The sequence below is a fragment of the Eurosta solidaginis genome, chromosome 3 (genome assembly GCF_040869045.1).
Source record: "Eurosta solidaginis isolate ZX-2024a chromosome 3, ASM4086904v1, whole genome shotgun sequence".
NCBI classification, from domain to species: Eukaryota; Metazoa; Arthropoda; class Insecta; order Diptera; family Tephritidae; genus Eurosta; species Eurosta solidaginis.
The window spans coordinates 644,491-658,136 of record NC_090321.1 but is presented as its reverse complement, the minus strand read 5'-3'; the positions used below and the strand labels follow the sequence as shown (position 1 = coordinate 658,136).

At 35.9% G+C, this 13,646-nt stretch overlaps 1 protein-coding gene across 1 annotated transcript in view; it reads left to right on the top strand.

Moving 5' to 3' along the window:
- LOC137243798 (uncharacterized) overlaps window positions 1–13,646 on the top strand; it is a 186,686-nt gene that overhangs the window by 92,963 nt on the left and 80,077 nt on the right. Inside the window, exon 3 of the mRNA XM_067771897.1 lies at window positions 10,849–11,085. Within this exon, the coding sequence (XP_067627998.1) occupies window positions 10,984–11,085 (102 nt within the window). The 5' untranslated portion in view covers window positions 10,849–10,983. The remainder of the gene's footprint in view (window positions 1–10,848; window positions 11,086–13,646) is intronic.

The following is a 13,646-nucleotide window of genomic DNA, read 5'->3' as shown; positions in this document are numbered from 1 at the left end:
AAAAAAAGTTCCACTACGCATACCCAAAAAAATAATTTTCGAGCCTGCGATTTCATTTTTTAAACGGTGTTATTAACCTAAACCTAGGCTTGGCAGGCTGCACGGCCGTTGTGAACGAATTTTGTAATTGAAATTTAAGTAACTTACCGATAAGCTACAAGCTTGAAACTTGGAGTATAGTTCAGAACCCGAAGACAATGCAATAACAAGAAAAAAATCGCAGCTAGGTGGCCCAAGGATCGAGATATTCACAAAAATCGTATTTGTGGTCCGATTCGGCTCATATTTGAAACACATAATACATACAAGAATAGAAAGCGACCTATGAAAAAGAATCGCCGCTAGTTGGTGCAAGGATCGAGATATTCACAAAATTCGCATTTTTGTGGTTCGATTTGGCTCATATTTGGAACACATAGTACATACAAAAATAGAAAGCGACCTATGAAAAAAATCGCCGCTAGGTAGCGCAAGGGTCAAGATATTCACAAAATTCGCATTTTTGTGGTCCGATTTGGCTCATATTTGAAACACATAATACATACAAGAATAGAAAGCGACCTATGGAAAAGTCGCCACGGGGTGGCGCAAGGATCAACATATTCACGAAAATCGTATTTGTGGTCTGATTTGGCTCATATTTGGAACACATAATACATGAATGAATAGAAAGCGACCTATGATGTCCGATTTGGCTCATAATTGAAACAAATATTACATACAGTCCGGTAGAAGTGACATCAAAATATTTTGGAGTTGGAGGAGGGACAAGCATACGTGGCGTAGAGTCGAGTAAAGTCTTTGGAAGGATTATGTATTGAGGACTTAGATTGTAACAAATTGTCAGGAAAGAGTCCTTGTAATAATGAGTCACTAAATGAACTAAATAGAATGAGAAATAATAGGCAATTAAATAAAGTCTAAAAACACATATGAAAATTTGTTTAGTAGGTCATGAAAAAAACCTTAAAAAACAAAGTCAAAACAAGTAAGGAAGGCTAAGTTCGGTTTGCCATAGTTCTATAGGTGGACGCCAATTAGGGATATCGCCATAAAGGTGGACCAGGGCTGACTCTAGAATTTGTTTGTACGATATGGGTATCAAATGAAAGGTGTTAATGAGTATTTTAAAAGGCCGTGGGCCTTAGTTCTATAGGTGGACGCCTTTTCGAGATATCGCCATAAAGGTGGACCACGGGTGACTCTAGAATTTGTTTGTACGATATCGGTATCAAATGAAAGGTGTTAATGAGTATATTAAAAGGTAGTTGGCCTTAGTTCTATAGGTGGACGCCTTTTCGAGATATCGCCACAAAGGTGGACCAGGGCTGACTCTAGAATTTGTTTGTACGATATGGGTATCAAATGAAAGGTGTTAATGAGTATTTTAAAAGGCCGTGGGCCTTAGTTCTATAGGTGGACGCCTTTTCGAGATATCGCCATAAAGGTGGACCAGGGCTGACTCTAGAATTTGTTTGTACGATATGGGTATCAAATGAAAGGTGTTAATGAGTATTTTAAAAGGCCGTGGGCCTTAGTTCTATAGGTGGACGCCTTTTCGAGATATCGCCATAAAGGTGGACCACGGGTGACTCTAGAATTTGTTTGTACGATATCGGTATCAAATGAAAGGTGTTAATGAGTATTTTAAAAGGGCGTGGGCCTTAGTTCTATAGGTGTACGCCTTTTCGAGATATAGCCATAAAGGTGGACCACGGGTGACTCTAGAATTTATTTGTACGATATGGATATCAAATGAACGGTGTTAATGAGTATTTTAAAAGGGAGTGGGCCTTAGTTCTATAGGTGGACGCCTTTTCAAGATATCGTTATACAGGTGGACCAAAGTTGACTCTATAATGCGTTTGTACGATATGGGTATCAAATAAAGGTATTATCGAGGGTTTTAAAAGGGAATGGTGGTAGTTGTATATGTGAAGGCGTTTTCGAGATATCTACCAAAATGTTGTCCAGGGTGACCCAGAACATCATCTGTCGGGTACCGCTAATTTATTTATATATGTAATAGCACGAACAGTATTCCTGCCAAGATTCCAAGGGCTTTTGATTTCGCCCTGCAGAACTTTTTCATTTTCTTCTAATTAATATGGTAGGTGTCACACCCATTTTACAAAGTTTTTTCTAAAATTATATTTTGCGTCAATAAACCAAACCAATTACCATGTTTCATGATTTTTTCCGTATTTGGTATAGAATTATGGCATTTTTGTCATATTTCGTAATTTTCGATATCGAAAAAGTGGGCGTGGTCATAGTCGGATTTCGGCCATTTTTTATACCAATACAAAGTGAGTTGAGATAAGTACGTGAACTGAGTTTAGTGAAGATATAACGATTTTTGCTCAAGTTATCGTGTTAAGGGCCGAGCGGAAGGACAGACGGTCGACTGTGTATAAAAACTGGGCGTGGCTTCAACCGATTTCGCCCCTTTTCACAAAAAACAGTTATCGTCCTAGAATCTAAGCCCCTACCAAATTTCACAAGGATTGGTAAATTTTTGTTCGACTTATGGCAATAAAAGTATCCTAGACAAATTAAATGAAAAAGGGCGGGGCCACGCCCATTTTGAAATTTTCTTTTATTTTTATACTTTGTTGCACCATATTACTGGAGTTGAATGTTGACATAATTGACTTATATATTGTAAAGATATTAAATTTTTTGTTAAAATTTGACTTAAAAAAATTTTTTTTTAAAGTGGGCGTGGTCGTTCTCTGATTTTGCTAATTTTTATTAAGCATACATATAGTAATAGGAGTAACGTTCCTGCCAAATTTCATCATGATATTTTCAACGACTGCCAAATTACAGCTTGCAAAACTTTTAAATTACCTTCTTTTAAAAGTAGGCTGTGCCACGCCCATTGTCCAAAATTTTACTAATTTTCTATTTTGCGTCATAAGTTTAACTCACCTACCAAGTTGCATCGCCTTATCCGTCTTTGGTAATGAATTATCGCACTTTTTCGGTTTTTCGAAATTTTCGATATCGAAAAAGTGGGCGTGGTTATAGTCCGATATCGTTCATTTTAAATAGCGATCTGAGATGAGTGCCCAGGAACCTATATACCAAATTTCGTCAAGATACCTCAAAATTTACTCAAGTTATCGTGTTAACGGACAGACGGACGGACGGACATGGCTCAAACAAATTTTTTTTCGATACTGATGATTTTGATATATGAAAGTCTATATCTATCTCGATTCCTTTATACCTGTACAACCAACCGTTATCCAATCAAATTTAATATACTCTAATAATGAAATTTCGCAGGGTCGAAAATTATTTTTTTTTGGGTATGCATAGTGGAACTTTTTTTCCTGAGCCCAAATCCTATCGAAAAATCGATGGCGCGATATCGGTTAACTTTCGTCCATACAAATCGACCCACTCTAATGTACATATATATTCGATTATATGAAATTCCATCTACCAAGGACTGTCCTGATCTTTGAATATATGTATACTCACAAAGCTTATTATAAAAGCTATTTTTGGGTATCCAAGAAATCAACAAAAATTATCTTTTCATAAATATCGGCAGCAAATGAATGAAAATTGCACTTTTCCCTAAAAGCTTAAGCTGAAAATGCATGTGACCGATGTGCTATAATTATCTAACTATCTTCGTATGTATGCATGTACATAAAAGTGTCTACATGAGCCCTTATCTTTATATGGACCGACATACATATATAGTATATATGTTAATTTAAATAAAGTGTGAGCCCAGAAAGCGGATATTTCAATGATACTGAATGACTAATAGATTGCAGTCAGCTAATTTTGCAATCACTAGTGATTGGGAATGCTCTCGTCACTTTCACAATCAAACGGAATGCTTTTCTCACATTCATGCAGTCACTAACGAATTTTTTAAATGGAAATAATGAAATCGCAATCAACCAATCACATTGAATCAGTTTTGGCTTATAACTTTATTGATTGAATCATTTTTTGCGCTGACAGTTTTGTAGTACAGCAAATATATTTGGTGAATATTTGTTTTGTTACTAATTTTGACATACTTCAAGACTTTTTTGGCAAGTTTTTAATGCTATTCTAGTGTTCAAAACTGTATATGCCACGAATATTACAATATACAGACTTAACGCATAATAAATCCAGAAATAATAAAAAAAAAATGTATTAAAAATATTTTCAAAGTGTTAGTCCCAGGTACCTAGTACTGCTTGATAGTGTGATTTGCTGGCCGTTTAACCTTGGTAATCCAAAGGTAGGTGGTTTGTACCTACTTGTGAAGAGTAGTAAATCCGTCTTCTCCGGATTCAGCCTAAGCGCACATCCCTGTGCCCACCTACTTAGTTTTGCGAACGCTCTCTCCATGATTTCACTCATCACTGAAGGGAAAGGACCCGAAATCAGGATTGCCACATCGTCGGCGTACGCCACGATCTTCACACCATTAGCGTCGAGTTTTGTTAGAATGGCGTTCATCGTAGTAAGCCATAGCAGAGGCGAGAGCATCCCGCCTTGTAGCGTGCCTCTACTTATCTGCTTACCCATGACGAGAGTCACCGGGGTAACTTTTGCTTATTCTCCCCTAAAAAAAGCACATTTTTAATAAATTTTTTTTAACTCATTTTCTTAACTTTATGAATTTTATGTCGAAAAAATACAAAAAAAAGGTTTTATAATTTTAGTCATTGCATGTTTTACAACACATTTTGGCCGGCGAGTCACCAAAGTGACTATTTAATTATTTAATAAAAAACATATTTTTAATAAATTTTGTTAACTCATTTTCCATAACATCTTAACTTAATGAATTTTAAGAGGAAAAAATACAAAATAAGGTTTTACAATTTTAGTCATAGACAACTGTAACGGGTTGAACACTTTTATTCTTTTTCTGGCAGTCACCGGGGTGACAGCGTCGGCCAAAATGTGTTGTAAAAATCGTTGGCCGTTTTAGGGTTAAATTGATATTTTTATTTTAGGATATTGTTGCTTAATTCATAGCAAGAGCTTTTTATTCATGTAAAATATTTTTTTTTCAAGTTTTTTGTTTGTTATACATACATACGCTTATTTTTTATGATGCTCCCACTTCCTCCCTCAGTTCACACTCAGCCTTAATTAATTGATTTGACCTCGTCATCATGGTACAATTGAAATGAATGCGATTGAAATTAATATATGTACATAAGGACTGTTCCAAAAAAAAGTACACACTTTTAATTAATCATTTCTCACAGTGTATGGTTGGAATCATTATGGGTTAAGCACTGTTGGATACTGATGTCTATTCTGGTATTTCTATTAGTTTCTTAATTGATATAGTTTTTATCGCGAATTGAAAAACAACAGAATGAAAGGAATGTTTACAGTTACCTTACTTATTTACCTACTTGTTTTCAAAAGCCGGTAAAATTGTGCAAGCTCATTGTAAAAGTGGTAAATATCTGTGTATTATGATATTTAGGAAGACCTTTAAGCGTAAGAGTTTTACAAAAAATCGAAAAAGACGTGTTTCGAGGATAAAAAATGGTAGAGCAGATAAGGACGTAAATGCAAAGCAATGAATCAGTGCAAAATTAAGCAAAATATCGAGAACCACTGGCACAATGATAAAATTATTTGCAATCCATTAAAAAGTAACAAGTAATAAAACAAAGGAAAGGCGGTTGCTATTAGGAATTCAAGGATCATCAAAAATCTACGAGCGTTTGATGAATTAGAACGGATAATTAAAGCTACATAAAAATGGATGGAAAAATGTTTTCCAGTTCCAATTTTGCACTAAACCGCGGGATGTAAGTGTATACCTTCCAGTGCCACCAATTTCAATAACAAAGTTTGGTAAAAAACTACTTTTATTGTAAACTATTTGAACTAGAGGCTCAAGGACAACCTGTAATAGTCATATAAAAATAAAAAAACGAGGAGTGTTCCAAGTAACGTGTGACAGCTTTCTATTGCAGAACAGTGTGCCAGTTTTATGTGGACTCAATTTGGTCTATGTACATTTGATCAGATGTACAGTGGGAGTGTATAGAAAACGCTTGAACGAACTATTAACGAAAAAGAGGAGAATCTGCCAAACTTCCCAGAATTGCCGAATATGGAATGCAACAGGGTTAATAGCATGCACAACATGCCCAAGTAAACTTGTGTTGTCCATACGGTGAAAAATTTTAAAGCAATGAAAGTCTCTTTTTCTTGAAAAAAGTGTACAAAAGTTAATCAAAGCTGTGAAAAAGAAAACTGTTAAAATTAAGACATTAATTATTTTGCTTCCTTCCTTCAATCATCAACTAGTTTAAATATATGTACAAGTTTTGATTAGAAGAAAAGTGAAGGAAATAAAGTGAAAGCTCGTCAAATTACAAGCACAATAAAGTGTGCATTTTATTTTCGGAACATTCCTTACTTATATATGTACATCTATATGAATGTAGAAAGGCATTGATTTTTTTTTTTTTTAAGCATGAATGACAGCTTTGCATGCCTTTGTATGAAAATAAGGTTGAAACGAAATTACGGAAAGGACAGCGCTTAAATAAAAATGAAAACATGAAAGCACCTACTGTCCCACGAAAATAAAAAGTTGGATGATGGCATCTGCTAAGCCTATCACTTGATCTTAACGCTTACACCCTTATTCTAAGCTAGTAACAAAATTCTTTTTACCGGTTACGAAAATGACAAACAACTTTTCGTATTCTGATTGCGCATAACAACCCAACACACATTTATGTTTGAGAACGATTAGAATACGAATCGAATTCTAATGTATTTCTTTATGGAGAAGGTTAGAAGACGACTTGCGAAACTGTGGAGAATTATGGTATTCTCGACAAAAAGGGGACTTTGTTCTGGATATCGAGAAAATAGTTAGAATTCTAATCGAATTCTTAAGTCAATTTCTACACCTTTTCCAGATTAAGTTCAGAAATTAATTCAAGTTCAGAAATTCCAATTTAAATTCAGAAAATTTCAATTCAAGTTCAGAAAATTACAATTTAATTAATTCATACGAGTGTAATCTCTAAATGGAAGCACAAAAAAAGAGAAATGTGAAAATTTACAGAAAAAAATCTATTTCCTAGGGATGGAATATATTAAAACGCGTAGATTATCTATTGCCGGTTTATTGTAGATTAGGGCATGCGTAAACGTGGTCTAAGGTTGAGTGATCATGTCCTACAAATAATAGATAACTGACAACATCGCATTTCGAGTGTTTCTGAAATCGTTCTCTAATCGAATTCTAACTTAGTTCTCTAACCTAGTTTTCTCATGTAAAATCACAACATTTCTCTAACGTTAGAAACTGTTTGCTGGGAACGTTATCAGCAAAATATATGTATCCATGTTAATCGAATTTCTAAACAATGTTTATACTTCTTAACTCTAAGTTTCTATGTTCATTTTATTCTTAATTGCTCATCTTTGATTTTTGAAAGTATTACCGTGAAGACTAGAATCGCGGTTACATAATACTCCGATACCAAATTTAAGTAAATAATATTTTCATTTAGACAGAAATTGTCTAAACAGGGCCCCTCGGCTGTGTTTGGCAAACACTACCAGTGTAATTTTTCCATGAAAAGGTTCTCAACGAAAATTCATTTGCCTGCATATATGTTCCGCCAGATTGTAGCAAAATTTAAAAAGTATAACGACGTAAATTGGAATAGACGTTCGGTCCTCGGAGATAAATCGCGCCAGGTGGTTGGGCATAGTGCCCTAAGCGTTGCACTTAAAACTAATACTTTAGTGACAGTGCAAAAAACTTTCCTGTAACCCACGATAAATATGAGTAGATAAGGGTGACTTTGGGTGAACATTATATGTACTATATTTGGTTCCTCAAGGCCCAATGTTTAGTGCAAGTTTATGTTAACAAGAGTTTAAACCGGCCACTTTGACCGCTTCAACTAAGATGAGAAGTAAAATTAAATGTAAATGATCAAACTAGTAAGTAGCTCTGGATTACGATTCGATTTTTAATCGATTCAATCGATCTTTTTTGAAGAAATGAAGAATCGTTCGATTTTTTTAGCCTTCGAAGTTTTGATAATCTTTTAGCAACAATAGGTACAATTTCATATTTATTGATAAAAACGTGCAGAAAATATATAAACAAGATAAGTCATATTTGTTTTTTTTTTATAAATTTAGCTTTATTGGATCACAAACCAAATAAAACAGTGTTTAAATTTTCAGAAAGCTCGACTTTTTTAAAAACCATGAACTATGACTATATGCCATTATGATGGTGGCTATGAGTAAAAGGAGAAATAAGAAGAAATTTTATCATCACCAACAATTGGCGCTTAGCCGCCTAGGAGATTTTGGCATTGCAGTTGCGCAAGTCAGCCGAGATAGCTAGGCTCAGGGGTTTCAACATAACTGACACCAATTGCAAGCACCAAGGAAGATCAAGTATTCTTGGCGGAGGTCTTCAGCTTCGTCTGTTTCCAAATGCGGATACCGATAGGAACACTTGCTGTGTCGAAACTATTTCATATATTCCCATAACAAGATCTATCGGCTGGTTCAACGGAGATGACCATAATTCATCGGCATGACTTTTCTCTTAAAAAGGGCCATGCCATCGACTCTCAATACGACAGCTATGATGAGAGATTAATAGAGGGTTATAGCCAAAAGTTGTTCTCCTTGTGATTTCTAAGCTCACATTGCAAAAAAAGCAGAACTAACTTAAGAAATGTCTGCGCACAAAATTGGAATATCTGGAAAAAACACAGAAAGCGTGATATTTAGGTATCGAATGCACTATCAATCTCACTCCGATGGGAGGAACAAGTGAATAACCCTGTAGTACTTCTTGATGTTGCCAAAGAACCTCAGTCAACGAAACGAGAAAGAAACTGGGGAGCTTTTTTATCGGTACTACCCTGGTAAACAATTGAGCAGCAATCAACTATTATCAGCTCGAGTTAATCGATTAAATCGATTTTTTTGAGAATCGAATCAAAAAATCGATTCTCCAAAAAATCGACTGAATCCAGCTCTACCAGCAAGGTTAAATTGAGATCATATTTAACTGCAGCTAAAATTCGGACCGAAAAATCGACCCTAAGCATCAAAAGATGAAGGGTAAAAATATAGCCAATTTTAACTGTAGTTTAAACTCGAAATCCAAAACCGGATATTAATGTTTTTTGTATAAAAAAATATATAAATACGTGTAGCGATTTGCCCCCAAAGAATTTTGGGCTGAGCTTCTCTTCAAATTTTGCGTGATGCATATTTTAAAAATTTTCCTACAATTTGGCGGGACGAGACCTTTCTTAAAAAAGTTTCCTAAAGTCCTTTGATGTTGCCAAAGTTTCCCAAAGTATTTTGATGTTGCCATATTGAAAACGTGTCTTTGATTAATCTGACATCATTTAAAAGATTGACATTACCTGCTTTAAGTCTTAACAAAATCACTGCATTGACTAACTGGAGAGAGCACACACAAAACATTCTCGTTTGTCTTCCATGCCAAAATACGCTCTTACTCAGATATGATGTATGCGATTGTAGGCATCATCCGGTCGTAAAGATCCTGAGCCACATAAATAACTTTGCATGTAAATGCAACAACAACGAATTGTGAGCCAGATAATTTGTTAATTTCTTGTCTTTAATTTGGTCACATTGCCTTTATTAAGCCTACTTTTCCAAAAATCGATGTCGCTGCTTGACCTTTAGCCTTTTGTGTTAAATGAAACACACGAGGGACATCTGCCTATCACCATAGTTGGGAGTAGTGCACTAAGTCTTTATTGCATTACACTTTGATTAGCATTCTACTATATTGGAAAATTTTTAATGCGCACTATTTTATCACTATAGTGATAGTGCTGCCTTTCTCCGTTACGACTAAAAAATTGTTTGCAGTCATTTTATTTTTTCACTACCACCCAACTGAGTGAGAAACAAAAAATATAATAAATGCATGTTTGCTATGCCTCCAATCAAATGAGCGAAAAAAAATTTGTGTGCACTAAACTAGAGCTAAAAATATTTGCACTAACAGCTTTTAAATTTTAGTGAAAAATTTGTCAGCTTCACTACCACCATAGGTGGGTGAGGCTGATATTTTTTGCATTACCACCCAACTGTGAGTGAAGGCACCAGCCTTTAATCCCCCATCTCTGGCTATCACAACTCATGTGTAAAAAATTGTCACGAACTCTGCTTCGCAAGTCTCCCAATGATCCAGAACATTCACGTGAAAATTGAGCGTGATACGGTACTAGAAAGCTCACTGGATGATGGCTTGTCGGTTTATTTTTTGTCGTGAGAGGGAGAAACTGCAATACTGCTCAGCAAAACAATTGTTGACCTACTCGGCAAGTTTCTCATCTGCGGAAACACACGATATGTTCTTTGTCGTACTTCTGTAGTGTATCTTTTAGGGTCACGTCCGACGATGGCGAGGCCTATGATGATAATATTTTATTTTATTTTTTCAAACAACCTCTCACCGTTCTACGTCTCTTCATATCTTTCGCGTAGAAATCGAGTTTTTTTCTTATTTGTTTTTAGTTTCCATTTATTTCTTTGTCGCGGTAGACGTCCTTCATGGTACATAGACGTTTAGTCTCCTGCAAACATTCAGGGTGGTAGATTGGTCGGAAGGACAAACAAACGCAGGGCATATAAATACATACATAGCGTTGATATTGCGCTTTGTTAGGAGCATGAATTTACTGACTTTAAATGCATTTTGATTAATAATGTGATAGTGTGTGTGCTTCTATTTTCATAAATACTTTTCAGAGTATCTTTATTTGCTTAAGAAGCTCGCTAATGCTATCTGATTTTCCTTCTTTATATTTCCAGCTTTATCCTTCTTCAGCCGTGAATTAAAAGAGTAAATTTGAGTGCACCAGACAGCCGAAGAAACAAAAAACGCATTCACATAGAATAATATATATATAAACTTATATATAGCAGTAAAACCAACAATATTAAAAAATGACCGATGTTGAACAACAGGCACCTCCACAAAATGGCATAGATTTGTCCGCCGCAGATGATGATGATAGCAGTAAAGCGCGACCAGCAGACATTGAGCAGGTATGGATACTCCCAACCGTACTTTGTACCCACTCTTCCTTATGCTATGTAACTCACAAGGAGTCCATTCTTCAATGACTAATCATGTCACGGTGCAGTGCAGCAGTGCATTCCGCTTATGGTCCAGCATCGATTTTTCACATTTGTTGACTTATTGTCTCCAGCTCACAAAATCATTGTCACACTTCAGCATCCTCCCATAATTTTTTTTATTCAACTCGCTTGTTAGTTGCTCAGAATAAATAGAGGAATTGATTATACATATTTGACCTGGAATCATGAAACGACCCTATTATGCGAAAACAAGTTTTCGAGAAAAACGCGGTTAAAGTTTTTGTTTTGCTTGACTCTGTGTACCCAGCCAGCATTTTTTGAAAATTTTGATCAAAAAATATTTAAATATCATACCCCAAGATGATTAAAAACGTTCAAATTTAAAAGCGTTTTCTGTTCGAAAATTAACGTATCGTCGGGAGAAAAATGTACCATAAATGTGGTTATTCTTGAATAATCATTTATGATTCCTACTTCGAAACGCTTTATATTCATATATGATATCATTGTAAAATTGACCTTTAATAGTTTTAGAGTAATATTTGACTGCTTTTCGCAGTCATTTTCTGATCATATTCGTGAATATATTTCAATCGTTTTGGTTGAGATTTTTGAATGCCATTATAATGCATTTATTCCTCATATCTCACTCAAAATAGGATACTCCATAATAATCTTATTTCATCAGGGGAAGGAAGCATGCGAAAGTGAGCTAATGGAACCACAGCTAACTCGCAAACAACCTTGACCGATATACACCTGCGACTACAACATCCAACATCAGCATTATCGTCTGCATCTTAAAATACGGATACGATACGGGATGTTGAAGCCGTATCCAGGTATGTCAAGACAGTTTCACTTACCTGGTGTTCAAATAGCTTACAGCCTATTTATTGTCCAAGCATTATGTAATTTCTGGGAAGCTGAAGGGGAGAAATGGTTGTTGAAATCTTCGTTCACGAGCAGCATTACATTATTTTTGTCTTGAAGAATATCTTTTGCATAAATAATAAAATTTTTATATATTTTAATTAAATTTAATTAACTTCCCGATAAGCTACAACCTTGAAACTTGGAATATAGTGTAGAACCCAATGACAATGCAATAATAAGAAAAAAAAGTTTCGATAGGTGGCGCATGGATCGAAAAATTTAAAAAAATCGCATTTGTGGTCCGATTTGGCTTTAAAAGCGATTTGGAAAAAACGAAGAAAGATGGAAAACTGCGCACACCTCATCAACGAAATTCACCAAAAAGACAATTTACGTATACATTGAATCTAATATCTAATCTAATCTAATCTAATATATATTATAAATGGGAAAGTTTGGATGTTAAGATGTTTGGATGTTTGGATGTTTGTCCAGACGTTTGTCTTTGTGACTCAATAACGCAACAACGGCTGGACCGATTTGTATGAAATTTTGCACACATATAGCCAATAGTCTAGAAGGATCTACTAGCTATATATTTTTCAAAAGGGGCGTGGTCCCCGCCCCCTAGGAACAGTTATAATTTAATAATTATATTTTTTCGTCTTTGCGACTGAATCACGCCAGAATGGCTACACGGATTTTGATGAAATTTGGGACACAGACAGTAGTCTACTAGCGAAATTTTTTTCGAACATGGAAAGAGGGGTGGGGGTCCCACGACCCCTTCGAGAAATTATTTTTCATAATTTTTACACATTATAACTTTACGTATACTGGCCTTCACCAATATCACAGACTCAAGGGGTCAAATAAGGCGAGGGCTTACAAAGTAAGCAGTGACACCCTCCGCCCGCCCCTTTATCTCCCCCTCTGGTGTAAAATCCATAAATTGTTATAACTCAATCTAAATTTTCTCCTAAATCAATAGTTTTTGGTATCTGGTACATACAGAACGAGATCTAGACAATTTTGGAGGAACGATCAGTGGTCCTCTCCTCTACTCCCGCCATCCGCCCTCCATCAATTGTTTTTATTAGCACGCTTTTATTAGCTTTACCTGTATGTTTCTATCTAACTTTTTATTCGCTCCAATGCGCCTGCTGCCTTATTAACATGGTTTTATAATTAGCTTCACCTTATTTGTAATCCCGTAAGGGTCATATCGAGACCCTTCCGGGATCATTTCTGGATGGTTTTCGGGATCGGTCCGGGATTACGCCGGGGTAATTTCGGGACTATTTCGGGATCATTTTGGGACCCTTCCGGGATCATTTCTGTATAGTTTACGGGATCCCGTCGGGGTTATTTTGGAACATTTTCGGGACTATTCCGGAATCATTTCGGGACTATTTCGCGATCATTTGGTGACCCTTCCGGCATCATTTCTGGATGGTTTTCGGGATTCGTGCGGGATCTCGTCGGGGTCATATGGGGACTTTTTCGGGATCATTTGGGGGCTCTTCCGGCATCATTTCTGGATGATTTTCGGGATCCGTCCGGGATATCGTCGGGGTCATTTGAGGACTTTTTCGGGATCATTTGGGGGCTCTTCCGGCATCATTTCTGGA